This window comes from Vipera berus (assembly GCF_964194415.1).
Source record: "Vipera berus genome assembly, chromosome: 5".
Classification (NCBI taxonomy): domain Eukaryota; kingdom Metazoa; phylum Chordata; class Lepidosauria; order Squamata; family Viperidae; genus Vipera; species Vipera berus.
In genome coordinates this window covers 97,920,145-97,939,340 of record NC_138207.1, presented here as the reverse complement: position 1 = coordinate 97,939,340, position 19,196 = coordinate 97,920,145, and the positions used below count along the sequence as shown (strand labels likewise).

The 19,196-nt window shown below is 42.5% G+C and overlaps 1 protein-coding gene across 2 annotated transcripts in view; it reads right to left on the bottom strand.

Annotated features, from left to right (window-relative positions):
* Positions 1 to 1,973: 1,973 nt before the first annotated feature.
* Positions 1,974 to 19,196, bottom strand: part of OGDHL (oxoglutarate dehydrogenase L) — a 60,688-nt gene continuing 43,465 nt past the window's right edge. For both annotated transcript variants that reach the window (XM_081329730.1, XM_081329731.1), the window contains 7 exons: positions 14,355 to 14,533; positions 11,362 to 11,433; positions 9,163 to 9,288; positions 6,516 to 6,588; positions 4,380 to 4,543; positions 3,021 to 3,175; positions 1,974 to 2,573 (listed from right to left, as the gene is read on the bottom strand). In XM_081329730.1, coding sequence (XP_081185856.1) covers positions 2,450 to 2,573; positions 3,021 to 3,175; positions 4,380 to 4,543; positions 6,516 to 6,588; positions 9,163 to 9,288; positions 11,362 to 11,433; positions 14,355 to 14,533 — 893 coding nt within the window. In that variant the 3' untranslated portion in view covers positions 1,974 to 2,449. The remainder of the gene's footprint in view (positions 2,574 to 3,020; positions 3,176 to 4,379; positions 4,544 to 6,515; positions 6,589 to 9,162; positions 9,289 to 11,361; positions 11,434 to 14,354; positions 14,534 to 19,196) is intronic.

Below are 19,196 nucleotides of genomic sequence, written 5' to 3'. Positions count from 1 at the left end.
CATTAGCTGTAGATACGGGTTTGACAGAGCGGCTTGCATTACTGGTAGGACTTTCCCAACATTGTACGGTATCTCGACGTCCGAGTGGACAATCACTTAGATACGAGCCAGCCGTGTGCTGCAGCTGCCAAAAAAGCCAACACGGTGCTAGGCTGCATTATCAGAGAGACAGAATCAAGATCACATGAAGTGTTAATACCACTTTACAAGGCCTTGGTAAGGCCACATTTGGAATACGGCATCCGGTTTTGGTCACCACGATGTAAAAAAGATGTTGAGACTCTAGAAAGAGTACAGAGAAGAGCAACAAAGATGATCGGGGGACTGGAGGCTAAAACATATAAGGAACGGCTGTTGGAATTGGGCATGTCTAGTTTAATGAAGAGAAGGATGAGGGGGGACATGATAGCAGTGTTCCAATATCTCAGGGGCTGCCCCAAAGAAAAGGGAGTCAAGCTATTCTCCAAAGCGCCCGAAGGCAGGACAAGGAGCAACGGATGGAAACTCATCAAGGAGAGAAGCAACCTAGAACTAAGGAGAAACTTCCTGACAGTTAGAACAATTACCCAGTGGAACAACCTGCCTCCAGAAGTGGTGAATGCTCCAACACTGGAAGTTTTTAAAAAGAGACTGGACAGCCATTTGCCTGAAATGGTATAAAAGTTTCCTGCCTGGGCAGGGGGTTGGACTAGATGACCTCTAAGGTCCCTTCCATCATCATCATCATCATCATCATTATCATTATTGACAATCTACTCATATCCTGTACATTTCTACTGAATTAGCATAGCTTTTGAAGAAGTTTTTCCTTTCCTGTGTGGAATAGGATCACCAAGAATCTCCAGCCTATTTCCATGTTGCTAAATGTGAAACTGTTCACGATTGATATCTATGGAGCTTCTCCAGCATCCAGGTCACGATTGTCCCAAAAGTGCTTTTTTTCCAGAATGCAATCGGACTTTCTTGGGTTTTTTTTTTCTTTGAAAATGTTTTGCTTCTCGTCCAAGAAGCTTCTTCAGCTCTGAACCGAGCAAGTCCAGTTGCCTTCTGGAAAAAGCACCTTTGGGGCTATCCGTGATCAGTATCTCTCTCAACGAAAGAGTTTTACAATACTCTAGTCCGGTGTAATATTTGACTTTTCTCCCTTGAAATTTTAACCAGGCACAAGAGCTGATCACTTAGGCTGCAAGGAATCACCCTTGAAGAAATCCATCTGGCGGATGGAATAATAATAATAATAATAATAATAATAATAATAATAATAATAATAATAATAATAATAATAATAATAATAATAATAATAATAATAATAATAATAATAATAATAATAATAATAATAATAATGGAGGTCAGTATTTTTGTGAGCAGGATGCTACTGTCAATCCCTAAAGATGAGGCTGTCATAAAACCGCAAATAAACCAGACCTTACATGTTATTATTTACTTTTCATTTCTTGGATACATTTATTTTTGAAGCAGAAGGATCTGACCCACAAACAACAGCGACGGGAAGCCATGCTTTCAAATTTTTATGTCTGTGTTAATTTTGCTCAGCTACAAGAGCATTTATTACTGAAAGGAAGACAAGGAAATATTACAAGATCCACTGAGATTGTGAAATATATTTCCCTTTGACATTCTTTTTTTTAAAAAAACACAAAATGTTTTGCCGTAGGTTTTCAGTGCGGTTGCTAAGAGTCAACCCCAACTTGATGCCACACAATCAAATACTGGCGGAATATTTCCGATGCATCCTATTTTATTAATTCTTACAATCACCACGGTTACATTTTACAATAGACAGGGCAACACGATATCGGCCAGCTTTCTTGACCCCTTTTTTTTGTTTGTTTTTTTAAATCAAAATTTCCAAGCTAAGGTGGCAAGACGAAATATCAACATAGTACGTTCGGGTTATTCTGCAACAGTGTTTTTTTTCCCCAACGTATCTGTCTTACCTGCGCGTCTTTTTTTTTTCATTTGCAACGTTTGCCAATTTTGTTGATTTTGATGGTGAACACAGCGCACGCTTTTCTCTTAACACCAGCCTAAGGAGTAACCTAGGCAACCTGAACAGAATTTTGGCTAAATCTATATCCTGTTTATACATCCAGGAAGCTAGCAAAGGTGGCGAGATCATGAAAAAGTTGTCAAACACCGGTCCAGTCTTAAAGGACAAGACTTGGGTTACACTGTGTACACCTGTGTTACACCTAAGAGGCAGCAGCGCGGTTAATTCTCAAAAGCCAAATTAACGGAATCAGAAGTTACTCCTAACATTTACAGCATACCTACAGCTAGTCTGATAATCTTTTGAAAGAGGAGACTACTTCCCCGCCTAAAAAAACGGAAACCCTCAACTAGCTTGCACTTCTTTTTATGATCGCGGCCTTCCTTCCATAAAGATGTGCATTCTAGATAATGGGAGCAGCAGAAGCCAGGATGAAGATCAAAAGGTCTTCCCTTCAAAGGCCTCCAGGTTGAAGGCTGTATCCAAAAATCTCCGGAGTGAGACAAGGTGAGTCTTTTTGTTACCCGTAGCGGGAGCAGCAGCTGGCTCACGGCCGACATACCTTAAAAGATACAAGAGGATATAAATTAGAGATTTCTCTGAAGTCGGTGTAGACGTAATATCATCTGCTTATGCTATAATTTCTGATGAATAGCTGATATGTGCAAGAGATTAAGTAGCAGCTCCAAATGGCTCTCTGCTACAGCATCCACATCTTACACGGGCAACAGCCAATTTTTACCCAGCTCTATCAGCAAAGTGAAGCACGTGGGGTTCCAAATTTCTTCAGTTTCTTTCCCAAAACGCTTTCAGATCTCTACGGTAGATTGGTGCTCCAAGCAGATTCCCCCATGTGGCCTGCTTGGATCCCATAGGAGCCCACCAATCCAGCTTAGAAGGAATGCAATTTACTGGCTGAACGTGCTCTATGCACTGCCAATGCCAGGCTTATTGCCTGGGGCTAAAGAATTTTCAGGTGATCATTGATATCCAATGCAAGCATGGTTACCATATGGGCCGAGTGTGGTTGACAATGGTCCGGAAACGAGGTTTGACATAGTCATAGTAGCCAATGTTCTTGTGCTCTTCCTGGCACCAAACAAGTTCAGCTTTAGCATACTTCTCAATTTCCTCTTTTAGCAAATCAAAAGGAAATGGTGAGATCTAGAGGAAAAAACATGAAACAACCCTCTGAAATACAAAGATGTCACGTTCTGCGGCCACACACCTTCTTCCCAAAATGCTCCACTGCGGCATCCCACATCCACACCCACTGGGAGGGTTGAAGGTTTGATTCGATCTATGAATCAAAGTGAGCCAAACAATCTGCATCTCTTGCAAAGACGTGAGGATTATGGGTGCAGTTATTCTTGATATCCTTCAAAACTCCCACCTGTTCGGACGGTAGGTGTGAGAACGTGCACGGAGATGCAAAATAAAATAGGAATGCTGGCGAAGACTATTTGTTTTAAAACTTGGCAGTTGTGGGAGAAGAGCAGGCAGAGCTGGGGGGATGGAGTCAAGAGAGTTATCAGCCTAGAATCATTACGTTCCCACAAATGATCTAAGTTCAACCCCTCCTGAATTCTGTCGACTCTTTATCTAGTACAAATTTAGCACTGAACGTTAGTTGACTAGAGTCTTGTATATATTGTTTGTGCAATGAATCAGCTTAACTAGAACTTAACGTATTGGGTAGGAGATGTAGGAGTATAGCCAGCCATACCAACAGGCTGAAGAACAGCTTTTATCCATGGGCTGTTAGGCTTTTGAACGGGAAATAATTTTATAAACTTTATGCATGATTGACTCCAAAGGATCCCAAAAGAAGGAAGGAAGGAAGGAAGGAAGGAAGGAAGGAAGGAAGGAAGGAAGGAAGGAAGGAAGACAACCAGTTTGGATTCTGACTAATCAAGGCATCAAAGTTTGAATCTAATTACCACATAAATGTAAAACTGTTGCCCCCGACCTGCGCTCGTTTCGCCAGGACCTGAAAACCTGGCTTTTCGATCTATCTCGCCTGGACTGAGGGGGTTTTTAGTTTTAAGTTTTAACATTGTTTTATTGTTGGGCTATTATTAATTTAATTCTTTTTAATTCTATTTGTATCTTAATTTATATTGTCTTTTAAATATTGCCCTGTGAACCGCCCTGAGTCCTTCAGGAATAGGGCGGTATAGAAACCTAAATAAATAAATAAATAAATAAATAAATAAATAAATAAATAAATAAATAAATAAATAAATAGATAGATAGATAGATAGATAGATAGATAAATAGATAGATAAATAAATAAATAAATAAATAAATAAATAAATAAATAATAAATAAAACAAATGTTCCAGAGCTTCTAAGGCACAAGTTTTACCTGTTCCAATCTGATTATAGCCACTGCTTTTTCCAGATCTTGATTTTTCCTTTCTTTAACAAGATCATAATAGACCTTCCCAGTACAGAATATCACCCGAGTCACATCCCCAGGAGATTCGGCTGCAACTCCTTCCTCTGGAATCACACGCTTAAACTTGGTACCTAGGAACGACACGCGGCATGTGACTCTACAACCCAAAGATGACATGTTAATGGGATTAAGGGTATAATAGCATTCTTTATTCTTCAATTTCCATATTCGTGATTTTACACGGGGATGTTCTAGGGTTGGGGAATGGATGATGCAGGAAGCTGCACTCTTCCCAGAGGATCATCGGGCTGGTATGGGGATAAAGTTAGATCTTGCTTGTCCAGATTCCCAGGAATCGGTTTTTACAAGGTCATGGCCAATACTCGTGTACCTTCTTGACCAGTGTTTTTAGTGGCTGGGGAATTCTGAGAGCTGAAGTCCACACATCTTAAACGTTTCCATAAGCAAGGATGTGTCTAAGATTGAACATACTTTTTTTTCTTTTTTTAATCCCATTTATATCCCGCCCTTCTCCGAAGACTCAGGGTGGCTTACAATCTAAGAAGCACAAATCAATGTGCTTAGCAATAGCCTTCATTCTATGTATATGCCTGCTTATTAGGGCTTTCACACACACCCCAAGCGGCATTATTACAAAGTCAGCTTATTGCCCCCAACAATCTGGGTCCTCATTTTACCTACCTCGGAAGGATGGAAGGCTGAGTCAACCTTGAGCCTGGTGGGACTCGAACCTGCACTAATGGCAGGCAGCTGGTGTTACTTAAGGAGGCATTAGCCCACTGCTCCACCAAGGCTCTTCTTTATACTTGTTTATACGTATGCTTGTTTCATCTTGCACACATACTGATACTATGTCTGTTTAATCCTGTATACATACATGAAATCATCTTTTATTTTAAAAAGCCCAAAAGCCAACGTAAGCCAGGACGGGGAATCCTGAGAGCTGAAGGCCACACATCTTAAAAGTTGCCACCTGCAAGGATGTGTGTAAAATTAAAGATGCATACCAGCTTGCTTCTAGGTATGTTCATTTAATCTCACACACATACAGGTGATCACCTTTTGTTTTTAATAGCCCAAAAGCCAAGGTAAGCCAGAACGAGGAAGTCTGAGAGCTGAAGGCCACATATCTTAAAAGTTGCCACTGGCATGCACGTGTGTAAGATTAAACACACATATAGGCTTCCTTATAGCTTTGTTTAATCTTACACACATGCTGATAGGTTTGTTTAATCTCACGCACGTGCATGGGATCACCTTTTATTTTTAATAGCCCCAAAAAACAACATAAGCCAGAACAGCAGCAATGAGATATTCAGAGGAGGAACAGGATTTCCTTCTTAGCTAACGGATCGTGGAGGGATAGGATGATCCACTCAAGATATTGAAGGAGACTGACTTCCAAGTTAATACAGCCAGGATTCTGCTCTCGTTTCTCCCAGCACCTTCAGCAAAATTGAGTCCTATCTTCAGCCATCTTAGGTAAAAGTAAAGGTTCCCCCGCACATGCGTGCTAGTCGTTTCTGACTCTAGGGGCCGGTGCTCATCTCCGTTTCAAAGCCGAAGAGCCAGCGCTTGTCCAAGGACGTCTCCGTGGTCATGTGGCCGGCATGACTAGACGCCAAAGGCGCACGGAACGCTGTTACCTTCCCACCGGAGTGGTCCCTATTTTTCTACTTGCATTTTTTACGTGCTTTTGAACTGCTAGGTTGGCAGAAGCTGGGACAAGTAACAGGCGCTCAACTCTGTTACACGGCACTCGGGATTCGACCCGCCAAACTGCCAACCTTCTGATCGACAAGCTCAGCGTCCTAACCCACTGGGCCACCGCATTCCCTTCAGCCATCTTAGTGAGTTGCTATTTTCTTCCCCGTGTTCTCAAATTGAAATCAGTGGCTGTAGAGGCAGCGGATTTTAGCAGTATCCCACAGGGTCAGCCCAGAGGCCTGAACAACGAAAAGTTCAGATTGTCTCCTGTTATACAAGGAGAATCCAAAGTACAGTTTCATGCCATGTAAGATGAGATTCAGTCACAGCAAAGTAGAGGTCAAGCAAAAACATTTCCCAAAGGGGCAAATCTACCTGGCACCATTTCATCAAAGCTGGATTTTGCTTCAGGATGTCTCAGCAGTGACTTAGGGGTGAAGACAATTAGCTGTAAAAATCATGTAAAATGTGAGTTTGTCATCCGAGTCAGCACATAGTTGCACCAGTATATTCAAAGAAGCATTGAATCAGAGGCTGAATTGTTTACAACCAAATCATCAATAAACTCCCCGGTGAGGCCATAATAGAAATACCCCACTGAAAATGTCCCTCTGCTAATCAGGCTGATTAAACGGGGTCCTCCCAAAGTACAGTTCCTTAATCAAAGCCACCACCAAAAAAGTGAAATACCGGTAACCCAAGCTTTTACAGAAATTCCCTGGCAAAGAAAATATTGGGGTAGGATTCATATATTAATGCAGAAAAATCTTAAAGTGGGTGTAAAGATTAAACCAGAAATTTTCCTTCTGGGTCTAATGGAAAGAGAACTGGGAAAAAATAATAATGGAACTCTGACTTTATATCTGCTGACGGCAGCAAGACTGCTCTGTGCACAAAAGGGGAAGGATGCCTCATGGACGAACGATTACAAAAGTTGATGGAATTAGCAGAGGTGGCCAAATTGACTGTGCTTGAGGTGGAAAAAAAACCCGATATCATGATTTTGGGTTTTACCGATTAGACTAATTTGCCGATACAGAAATGGCTAGTGCATACTACTATAGAAATGTAAAAAAAGTTGAGATTTGGTTTTAATGTCTGGTTTTACTGCAACAGAGAGCCGAAAGTCAATGCATTTTGTTTCTCCCCACCACCACCACTTTCTTCTCACCTTGTTTGCTTCCCCTTTTTCTACTGTTGTCCCCTACTATTTATATATATATATATATATATATATATATATATATATATATATATATATATATACACACACATATACATAAAGGGACGCGGTGGCTCAGTGGGTTAGGACACTGATCCTGTTGATCAGAAGGTCGGCAGTTTGGCGGGTCGAATCCCGAGTGCTGCGTAACAGAGTGAGCGCCTGTTACTCGTCCCAGCTTCTGCCAACCTGGCAGTTCGAAAGCACGTAAAAATGCAAGTAGAAAAATAGGGACCACTCTGGTGGGAAGGTAACAGCGCTCCGTGCGCCTTTGGCGTCTAGTCATGCCGGCCACATGACCACGGAGACGTCCTCGGACAAGCGCTGGCTCTTCGGCTTTGAAACGGAGATGAGCACCGGCCCCTAGAGTCGAAAACGACTAGCACGCATGTGCGGGGGAATCTTTACCTTTACCTTTTATATATACATATGTAAAAAATTCCCAAAAGGCTTTCCATCAAAATACATGCAAACTATACTTTATCTCAGACTGACATCAGAAAATTCCAGCTGAGACAAGCTGTTGTCACGTCAGAGGAGGAAAAAAAAAAAGAAATCTCTCTTACGAATCCAAGCAGACAGTTTTCACCCTTTAGAATCACTGACCCAGTCATTATCCAGGTCATCCTCGACTTACAACAGTTCGTTTAGTGACCGTTCAAAGTTACAGTGGCACTGAAAAAAATGCGACTTATGACAATGATGACCTTCCCCGTGGTCACGTGATTAAAATTCAGATGCTTTGAACACTGGTGTGTTTATTTATGACGGTTGAAGTGTCCCGGGGTCATGGGATCCCTTTTTCAGGCTTTCCCACAAAGGTAAAGATAAAGGTTCCCCCGCACATGCATGCTAGTCGTTTCCGACTCTAGGGGCCGGTGCTCATCCCCGTTTCAAAGCCGAAGAGCCAGCGCTTGTCCGAGGACGTCTCCGTGGTCATGTGGCTGGCATGACTAGACGCCAAAGGCGCACGGAACGCTGTTACCTCCTCACCATAGTAGTCCCTATTTTTCTACTTGCATTTTTATGTGCTTTCGAACTGCTAGGTTGGCAGAAGCTGGGATGAGTACCAGGCGCTCACTCTGCTACGCGGCACGCGGGATTTGACCCGCCAAACTGCCTATCTTCTGATCGACAAGCTCAGTGTCCTAACCCACTGAGCCACTGCGTCCCTTTTTAGGTATCCATTACCACTGGCCAAATGCTTCTCTAGCAGAGTGTCCACTGTGTTCTTGCAGTAATCATAGTAGAGAAGACCTCAGCGTTTTATAGCCCCTAAGCCACCTCTGGCCTTTTGGGACGAGTAACAGGCGCTCACTCTGCTACGCGGCACTCAGGATTCGACCCGCCAAACTGCTGACCTTCTGATCGACAAGCTCAGCGTCCCAACCCACTGAGCCACCGCGTCCCTTTTAGGCTTTCCCATAAGGAAGGTCAAAGGGGAAAGCCAGATTCATTTAACAACCGAGTTACTAATTTAACCACAGCAGGGATCCGCTTAGCAGCTGCGGCGATAAAAGGTTGCAAAATGGGGCAAAACCCACTTCATTTTTGTCGTCGTAAGTCAGGGACCAAACCAGAAAAGGTAAAAGCAGCCAAGCCCAAACGTAAGGGTTAGGACAAATTTCCCAAATGGGCTGAAATATCATTTCCAGACGGCTCCTAAATAAATCGGCATCGTTTTCTACGGCTTAGGACCTTTCCATGATATCAATCTGGCTTCGTCCCTGGCAGAGGACCGTGATTGCCATCCCTAATTTGCAGGCAATGGACGAATGACAAAACCCAGCCAAAACTTACAGGTTTCCTGAAGGGCAGCAAAATCTGCCTTCGCAGGACGTGGCAATAACTGGCCGGTGTTGAGCAGTTCACGACGATCCAATTACAGTCGTAGAGCTGAGAAACCTCAAAGTCGTCTTCAAACTGCTGGAGAGGGACGGACGGGGGAGTTATTAGGAAGCCAGGTGCTGCTTCCAGGCCATCTGCTACAGCCACTTTATTTTCCTGCGTTTAGACACTGGCAGGAGGGAAGGGCTGCAGGACAGCAGGGGAAACGCAGCCCTTTCAAAGGCTCGTCTCGGTCAGACGAACCTGGACCACTTAGATGCTCCTTGGACCGTCACAAAAGGGCAGTCAGGGGAATCGGCCGGTGAAACCCAGCTCCTGGTGACAGCCCGCAAAGACTCACGCTTTTCTCTTGCGCCTTTTATCTTAGGTTGCGCTCAGTTGTGATTAATGCCAGTGTAATAATTCAGAGGTCGTTAGGAAAATAATACTGATGGGTTTTTTCCAGTTAGGATCTATATCTATGTATCTATATATCTATATATCTATCTATATCTATCTATCTCTATCTCTATCTCTATCTATTTATCTCTATATCTATATCTATCTATATCTATATCTATGTATCTATATATCTATATATCTATATCTATCTATCTATCTATCTATCTCTATCTATCTATCTATCTATCTATCTATCTATCTATCTATCTATCTATCTATCTATCTATCTATCTGTCTGTCTGTCTCTATCTCTGTCTATATCTATATCTATCTATCTATCTATCTATCTATCTATCTATCTATCTATCTATCTCTATCTATCTATCTATCTATCTATCTATCTATCTATCTATCTATCTATCTATCTATCTATCTGTCTGTCTGTCTGTCTGTCTGTCTCTATCTCTGTCTATATCTATATCTATCTATCTATCTATCTATCTATCTATCTATCTATCTATCTATCTATCTATAAAGGTAAAGGTAAAGGTTCCCCCGCACATGCGTGCTAGTCGTTTCCAACTCTAGGGGCCGGTGCTCATCTCCGTTTCAAAGCCGAAGAGCCAGCGCTTGTCCGAGGACATCTCCATGGTCATGTGGCCGGCATGACTAGACGCCAAAGGCGCACGGAACGCTGTTCCCATCGTAGCGGTCCCTATTTTTCTACTTGCATTTTTACGTGCTTTTGAACTGCTAGGTTGGCAGAAGCTGGGACGAGTAACAGGCGCTCACTCTGTTACGCAGCACTCGGGATTCGACCCGCCAAACTGCCGACCTTCTGATCGACAAGCTCAGCGTCCTAACCCACTGAGCCACCGCGTCCCTATCTATATCTATATCTATATCTATATCTATATCTATATCTATATCTATATCTATATCTATATCTATATCTATATCTATATCTATATCTATATCTATATCTATATCTATATCATCTATATCTATATCTAGCTAGCTAGCTAGCTAGCTAGCTATCCATCCAATATTTGGGGTTCCCTGCCTTTGAGTGCCAATTGTTAGGAAGAGGGATAACATTGCACACAAACGGTCTCATTGTGGGATTATAATACATAACTCCTTGGTTGTTGTAGAGACAGATTCCTGGACAAACTTGGTACTTGGTGCGATTCAGCTCAGCTCTTCCTCCATCCTAGGACAACTGTCGACACCCACAGTTAATTTCCCTGATACATTTTAAAAACTGAACATTTCAGCCAAAGTTGCTCTGGGTAAATGGGATGACTGAAAATATTAAAATTATGCACTCTGGGTAACCTATTGTAAATCACGTGAGGCAACTCTGCTTAGGTCAGATTATTTGAGTGGTGGCGATGAGGTCTTGTTTGCTTTTATTTTGTATTCCTGCCTCAGGGAAATAATAGGTATGAATTGGCCCTCTATCTGTCCATAAGCATTTTGCATTTTACTAATATGTTGATGATCCTGGTTGTGATTTTATTGATTTCCTAGCAAGGAAGATTTTAATGACTATAAGCAGTGGTTGTTTTTTTTCTTTTTTCCATTGTCAAAAGATTGCAATGTTTAATCCACCAGATAGTTACACATTGGCTTTTCTTTTCTGAAGCCTGCTCAATTAATATCATTGATGATCTAAAACCAGTGTTAGATAGGAAACATTATTAACAAGGATGAAACGGCACCTTGAAGAGGTGGCAACTGTGAGAATCGATCAATAAACCTACTTACAGGGAATGCATCAGGATCATCGTTACTCATCTGAAGGAACCTCTCGGGCCTGGCTGACGAATGCTCCGGACCCTGATAATTACATCATTTGAAAGAAAAAAAACTTTAATTATCTACCCTAGTCTAGATCCAAATAAAATTGCCATGTCAAGCAGAACTGCTTCCAGCACAGTGCAATACAAAATCGACAGCTAACAAAGGACACCCCCCCCCAAGATATACAAGATGGTCCGGCAAGATTTTTTTAACAGTAGAAATCCTGTTTGAATCATTACGTGAATTTATATCACTGGATTCAAGCGGTTGAGTATAAGCTGTAGTCTCCACCACGGATGGCTGCCCCACAGACTTAGTGGCTCATTGACTCCAGAGGAAGTGGACAGGATTATGGGGAGGCTGAGCTCCACCACATGTTTATTGGATCCGTGCCCTTCCTGGCTGGTTTATGCGGCCCAGGAGGGGACACGAGGCTGGTTCCAGGCGGTTATATCTGCATCTTTGAGTGAGGGTAGTTTCCCCGCCGTCTTGAGTGGTGAGACCTCTCCTCAAGAAGCCTGCCTTGGACCCAGCTGTGTTAAACAACTTTCATCCTGTCTCCAACCTTCGCATCAGCTCCCTCTGGTTCTGGATGAAGCGGATTATCTAGACCCGTACCAATCGGGTTTCAGGCCCAGGTACAGCACGGAGACGGCTGGTCGTTCTGGTGAATGATCTCTGGAGGGCCCGGGACAGGGGATATTCCTCTGTCCTAGTCCTATTAGACCTCTCAGCGGCTTTCGATACCATCGACCATGGTATCCTGCTGCGGCGTCTCAGGGGATTGGGAGTGGGAGGCACGGTTCTTCAGTGGTTCTCCTCCTATCTCCTGGGACGTTCGCAGTCGGTGTTGGCAGGAGGGCAGAGGTCGACCTCGAGGCCTCTCGCTTGTGGAGTTCCTCAGGGGTCGGTCCTCTCGCCTCTCCTGTTCAACATCTACATGAAACCGCTGGGTGAGATCATTCGTGGTTTTGGAGTTGGGTATCATCAGTATGCTGATGATACCCAGCTTTTTATTTCGACCCCAAACCACCCCAGTGATGCCCTCGACGCGATGTCCCGTTGCCTGGAGGTGGTTCGGGTCTGGATGGGGAGGAACAGGCTTCGACTCAACCCCGACAAGACTGAGTGGCTGTGCGTATCAGCATCTCGGGATATTCAGAATATTCCATCTCTTTCTATGGGGGGTGAGTTATTACCCCCCGTAGATAGGGCTCGCAACTTGGGAGTCCTCCTAGACTCACAGCTCTCTTTAGAAGATCACATAGTAGCTGAGACTTGGGGGGCCTTCGCCCAGGTTCGCCTGGTGCGCCAGTTGCGGCCCTATCTAGACCGGGATGCCCTACGTACGGTCACTCATGCGCTCGTGACCTCTCGTTTAGACTACTGCAATGCTCTCTACATGGGGCTGCCCTTGAGGACCACTCGGAGGCTCCAACTGGTACAGAATGCAGCCGCGAGAGTTGTGTTGGGAGTCTCCCGATACTCCCATGTTACACCTCTGCTCCGTGAGCTGCATTGGTTACCAGTTGTCTTCCGGGTAAGATTCAAGGTTCTGGTTTTCAAGGCCCTACATGGCATGGGTCCGGAGTACCTTAGGGATCACCTGCTGCCAGCGCCAACTTCCCTCCGCCCTGTGCGTTCCCACAGAGAGGGCCTCCTCAGGGTGCCACTGGTTAGAGAATGTCGCCTGGTGGCCCCCAGGGGGAGGTCCTTCTCTGTGGGCGCGCTGGAATTGTGGAACCGTTTGCCAATTGAGCTCCGGATGGCGCCCGACCTTCGCTCCTTCCGGCGCGATCTGATCAGCTTGTTCGAACAAGACGGCCTGGCCTGATGGGGGATGGGTTTGGATTTTATTGTTGTTTAAAATGTATTTTAATCTATTGTTAACTTGGGCATCTTGTTTAATTCCTTTTTAATTTTTGTATTTTGTATTTTTATATGTTTGCCCTGTTCACCGCCCTGAGTCCTTCGGGAGAAGGGCGGTATCCAAATAAAATTATTTATTTATTTATTTAAGTGGGTTTGTTGTTAAGTCTCGAATGCTTTATAATTCCATAAAAATCTCTCAGCCTCCAGACTTACTAAAACGAGTGGGGCTTACTCTCCAGTTTATATTAAATTGCTTCAAAAAACATTGGTAATCTTCCTTCACTAATATTTTTTATTCGTCGCAAAAGATTCACACCACAGGAGAACTATTAAAGATGTGAGGATGTGAGGATGCTGGGTGGGTGTGGTCAGTTGGGTGGGTGTGGCCCATCAGATGGGTGTGGCCCATCGGGTGGGCGTGGCTGCGGTGGTAACGGTAGAATGGGTGGGTCTAAAAAGTTCAATCAATCTGTTCCAACTTTGCCAGATCTTTTTTTTTCCCGCGAGAAGTTGAAATTGATTGCTTGATTGAACCTTTTTTTTTTTGCACACGGCGGCGGAGGCCTAAAGCGAAGAGTTTTTATAAAACCCAGCTGAAGGCCTAGGACTGGGGCAAGGGCGCACGTGCCCACAGAGAGGGCTCCGCGTGCCATCTGTGGCACGCGTGCCATAGGTTCGCCACCACGGTCCTATAGCATTCCGGACTGTCTTTGGGCTTTAACGGGGTAGATACACGTGATCATAGAAAGAATAACAGAAAAACAGAGTGACCCATCCGATGGGCCACACCCACCCAACTGACCACACCCACCCAGCACCCTCACATCCTCACATCTTTAATAGTTCTCCTGTGGTGTGAATCTTTTGCGACGAGGGACCTTGGAGGTACTCCAGTCCAACCCCACCACCACCACCACCCAAGCAGGAGACCCTATGCCATTTCGGACAAGTGTCCAATCTCTTCTTAAAACTTCCTATATCTTAAAAAGCTATTCATACAGGAATGGCAAAATGCATTATTTCAAAGCAGCAGAAAGAAAGAAAAAAAACACAGAAGTTTTATTCTGATTTGCTGAAAGGCCTACCATTCCTTCCATTCCATGGGGCAAAAGGAGGACAATTCCATTGTGACGCACCCACTTGGCTTGCCCAGAACTGATAAACTGGTCAATGATGCACTGCGCTGTGTTGTGAAAATCGCCGAACTGAGCTTCCCAGCAGACAAGCGCGTTGGGACTCGACATCGCAAAACCAAGTTCAAAACCTAAGCCAAGAAAGGAAAAGGTGCTATTAAGCCCAAGAGGTGCCAGAGTGGAAAATACAGAGAGCCCTTGTTTAGTGACCTGTTGTGATTCAGCGTCAGCCTGTGATACCGGCAGCTGAGTCTGATGATTCTGAAGAGGAGGAGGAGGAAGGGTTTGGAGAGCCTTTGGTATCAGAGGGAGGCTCTGATGCTTTGCAGGACTCTCAGCCTGGCCCCTCCTGTCATGTTCCTCCTCAGACTCAGCCCTGTGAGCACGAGGTATTGGATGTAGACGATTCACAGCTGGATCTATTCAGGGACGCTAGGAGCCGGAGGCAATCCAGCAGAGCAGAACAGAGGAAGGCAATGAGGCAACTCGGGAGAAGGCAATGAGAAGCCACGCCTTGGGACTGCTGATAAAAGGAGAAGGTGTGGGAGGTGCTGGTTGTTGAAGGCAACCGTTTGAAGATCTTCTGCTAGAGCCCTGGTCTGTTATTCCTGTTTAACTCTTGGTTGAACTTTTGGTTTAATTCTTGTTTGAACTTTTGGTTTAACTCTTGTTTGAACTCTTTGTAAATAAATTTGGTTGGGTTTTTTCCAGCCTGTTGACTATAAAAAGGGGTTGTCCCTGACATTCAAACAGGGCCGGTCATAGGCTGGAACAGAACACGACCGGCAAATCAGGCACTAAGCGAAGCATCGTAAAACCGCCACAGTGCTTAGGATTGGACGTCAGCTTTCCTTTGCTCCATTTACAACCTGCAAAAGTTACAGATGGTCATAATGCTACTTTTTCACCATTTTTGTAACTGCAAGCAGTCGGTTAACAAGGACTACCTGTAGCTATGGTTCAGGATGGAATTATTGAGCTCTTGATGTGTAGCCAGACATGCGCTAAACATCTGGAGGATGGGAAACCCGATTGGAAAACATCAAGAACCCAGCTAAGCACAATAAGATAAGACAACCTTCATTGTCATTTGCCTTAATACACAATGGCATGCATTAACATGAAATTCCAATGCTCCATGCTTGAAGGAAGGAATGGCACCCACTGAACAATGTCACCATCCCAAGAATAACAATAATAACATAACAACAGCAGCAGCAGCACCAAAAGTGCCAAGTTATACAAAAATGACATCAAAACATATTAATTACAGTCCATTTTGAATACTTCCTGTCATGCTTAGACACTCTGAAAACAGAGTTACCGGCCAGGTTCAAAGGCTAAAGTAAGGTATTAATAGATATCTCTTCAGCATTATTAATCAATAGAAACCCTTCCTTATAGTTTCTCTGTCAAAAGTAATCTACCTTCTGCACCTCCAGCTCAGAAGTCATCACAGTTTCGGAAACAGAAATATGAGTTCTCAGCCTTTGTGTCAAAACTAAAACTAAAACTAAAACTAAAACTAAAACTAAAACTAAAACTAAAACTAAAACTAAAACTAAAACTAAAACTAAAACTAAAACTAAAACTAAAAAAACTAAAACTAAAACTAAAACTAAAACTAAAACTAAAACTAAAACTAAAACAACTAACTAAAATTAAAACTAAAACTAAAACTAAAACAAACTGAAATATGAGTTCTCAGCCTTTGTGTCAAAACTAAAACTAAAACTAAAACAAACTAAAACTAAAACTAAAACAAACTAAAACAAACTGAAACTGAAACTGAAACTGAAACAAACTGAAACTAAAACTAAAACTAAAACTAAAACAAACTAAAACAAACTAAAACTAAAACTAAAACTAAAACAAACTGAAACTAAAACTAAAACTAAAACAAACTGAAACTAAAACTAAAACTAAAACTAAAACAAACTAAAACTAAAACAAACTAAAACAAACTAAAACTAAAACAAACTGAAACTAAAACTAAAACTAAAACTAAAACTAAAACAAACTAAAACAAACTAAAACTAAAACTAAAACTAAAACAAACTGAAACTAAAACTAAAACTAAAACAAACTGAAACTAAAACTAAAACTGAAACTAAAACAAACTAAAACTAAAACTAAAACAAACTAAAACAAACTGAAACTGAAACTGAAACTGAAACAAACTGAAACTAAAACTAAAACTAAAACTAAAACTAAAACAAACTAAAACAAACTAAAACAAACTAAAACTAAAACTAAAACTAAAACAAACTGAAACTAAAACTAAAACTAAAACTAAAACAAACTAAAACTAAAACTAAAACAAACTAAAACAAACTAAAACTAAAACTAAAACAAACTAAAACTAAAACTAAAACAAGCTAAAACTAAAACTAAAATTAAAACTAAAACTAAAACTAAAACTAAAAACTAAACCTAAACCAAAACCAAAACCAAAACCAAAACCAGTTTAGGAAATCTGTACATCAGTTAAAAAAACATGACAGCTCTTGGGAATAAATCTAGTCTCTATTTAGTTATATAGTATAGGGTAGTCCTCGACTTTTGGTCACAATTAAGCCCAGAATTTATGTTGTTAAGTGAGACATTCGTTAAGTGAGTTTTGCCTTATTTTACCGCTCCCCTTGCCACATTTGTTAAGTGAACCACCGCAGTTGTTAAATGAGTAACACGGTTGTGAAGTGAATCTGGCTTCCCCATTTGACTTGGCTTGTCAGAAGGTCGCAAAAGGGGATCGGGTGACCCCGGGACGCGGCAACCGTCATAAATATGAACCAGTTACCAAGTTATCCAAATGTAAATGTCACACCTCTGCTCCGTGAGCTGCATTGGTTGCCAGTTGTCTTCCGGGTGAGATTCAAGGTACTAGTAATGGTGTTTAAAGCCCTACATGGCAGGGGTCCGGAGTACCTTAGGGAACACCTGCTGCCGGCATCAACTTCCCTTCGCCCTGTGCGTTCCCACAGAGAGGGCCTCCTCAGGGTGCCACCGATCAGAGAATGTCGATTGGTGGCCCCCAGGGAGAGATCCTTCTCTGTGGGCGCCCCGGAGCTATGGAATCGGTTACCGGTTGAGCTCCGGATGGCGCCCGATCTTCGCTCCTTTCATCGCGATCTAAAGACATTCTTATTCGAACAAGCCGGCCTGGCCTGATGGGGGATTGGTGGGGTTTTTTATTGTTATTTTAATATCTGTATTTACTGTTTTTAGTGGGCATATATTTAATTCTTTTTTAACTTTTGTAACTTTGTATTTTTATTCTTGCCCTGTTCACCGCCCTGAGTCCTTCGGGAGAAGGGCGGTATATAAATATTATTAAATAAAATAAATAAATAAATAAATAAATAAATCATGGGACCAGGGAGATGCTGCAAAGATCGTTAAGTGTGAAAAATGGTCAGAAGTCCCTTTTTTCACTAAACGAACTGTTGTAAGGCAAGGACTGCATGTATTTCGTGAAGTATCAACTGTGGAGGTAGAAAATTAACTTGAGTAAAGACAGAAAAAAATTATAGTATACTTAATGCATGATATGCGGCTAACAGGGCCAAAGTTGGCGCAGTTTCAATTCCTTAAAGGCAGACATTATTCTAAATTCAGCTGGAATGCTGTCAAATGTTAAATGAATCTCTTGGTGTGTGTTTTTTTCTCTGTCTCTCTCTCTCTCTTCTCGACAAAAGGATTAACAAATTTATGGTAAAATATTGACACTGGGGATGAACTGGAGCATTACATAATCGCTAAAAGAACGGAAGGAGAGGGAAAAAAAACCCTATTATAATGACCAGCACGATCCTGTTCGAGCAGAATAATAGGAAATGGTCAGAATAGCTGTCATCACTCTGTTGTGTCATCCCATAATACAAGATTTCAAGCAGAGCTGGAGACCTCATGAAAACATGAAATGATGCTAACCTAATTTTTTTTTTTAATAACCCAGCACAACGCCGAGCTATTTGTCTTTATGTCTCCTGTGTCACTTTGGCAGACAATGCTTGTCAGATAAAAGATCTCTCTCTCTCTCTCTCTCTTTCTCTTTCTCTCTCTCTCTCTCTCATCTTCTGCCTTCAAGCTATCTTTTCCTTAAGTGTTTGCACCGAAATAGGTCACAGGTTTGGTAAGGGTACAAAGGGATTGTGTGATGCCTGTTAAGACTTCATCTTCAACTTAAGTCAAAGGGAAGGATAAGAATACAAATACCTGCCCATGTCATGTGCTGACAGAGGACCGTGTGTATACAAATTTGAGTAAAACTAGTTACCAGAATGATGGGGAAATCTGATGGGGAATAATTCAATATAGCTGGAAAAATAAGACTTCCGAGTGGGGAATTCATTTTCCGCACTTAGAGCCTGAGTTTGCAAATACGGGGGAAAAAAGAAGGAATGATGTGGGGAAAAATCATTCTGGGCTCCTTAAAATCCAGTTCATCACTGCAGGGAGCTGGTGAACTTTCTTTGACTCCCGTCCTCAATGTTAAATTTACTGAGCTGAAGACAGTAGGGTGAGCTCTGATAAGAAATTGGAATGGAGGCCGCCAACAAATTCCAGGGCTGTTAAACTACATTTCAAAATCCAAAAACACTTTGGAAGGTGATGCCATTAAACTCTTCCCATGTCATTGTGAGCTAAAGTTGACGGTTTCTCCGCAAAGTGATGAGGAGGCAAGACTTGCTCCAAGTCTTCTGAAATTCTCTCTCTTTTTTTAACCTGTGAAACAACAGCTAGGAAGAGCCGATCTATGGCGTTCGTTCTTTTTTTTTCTTCAAGGTATCA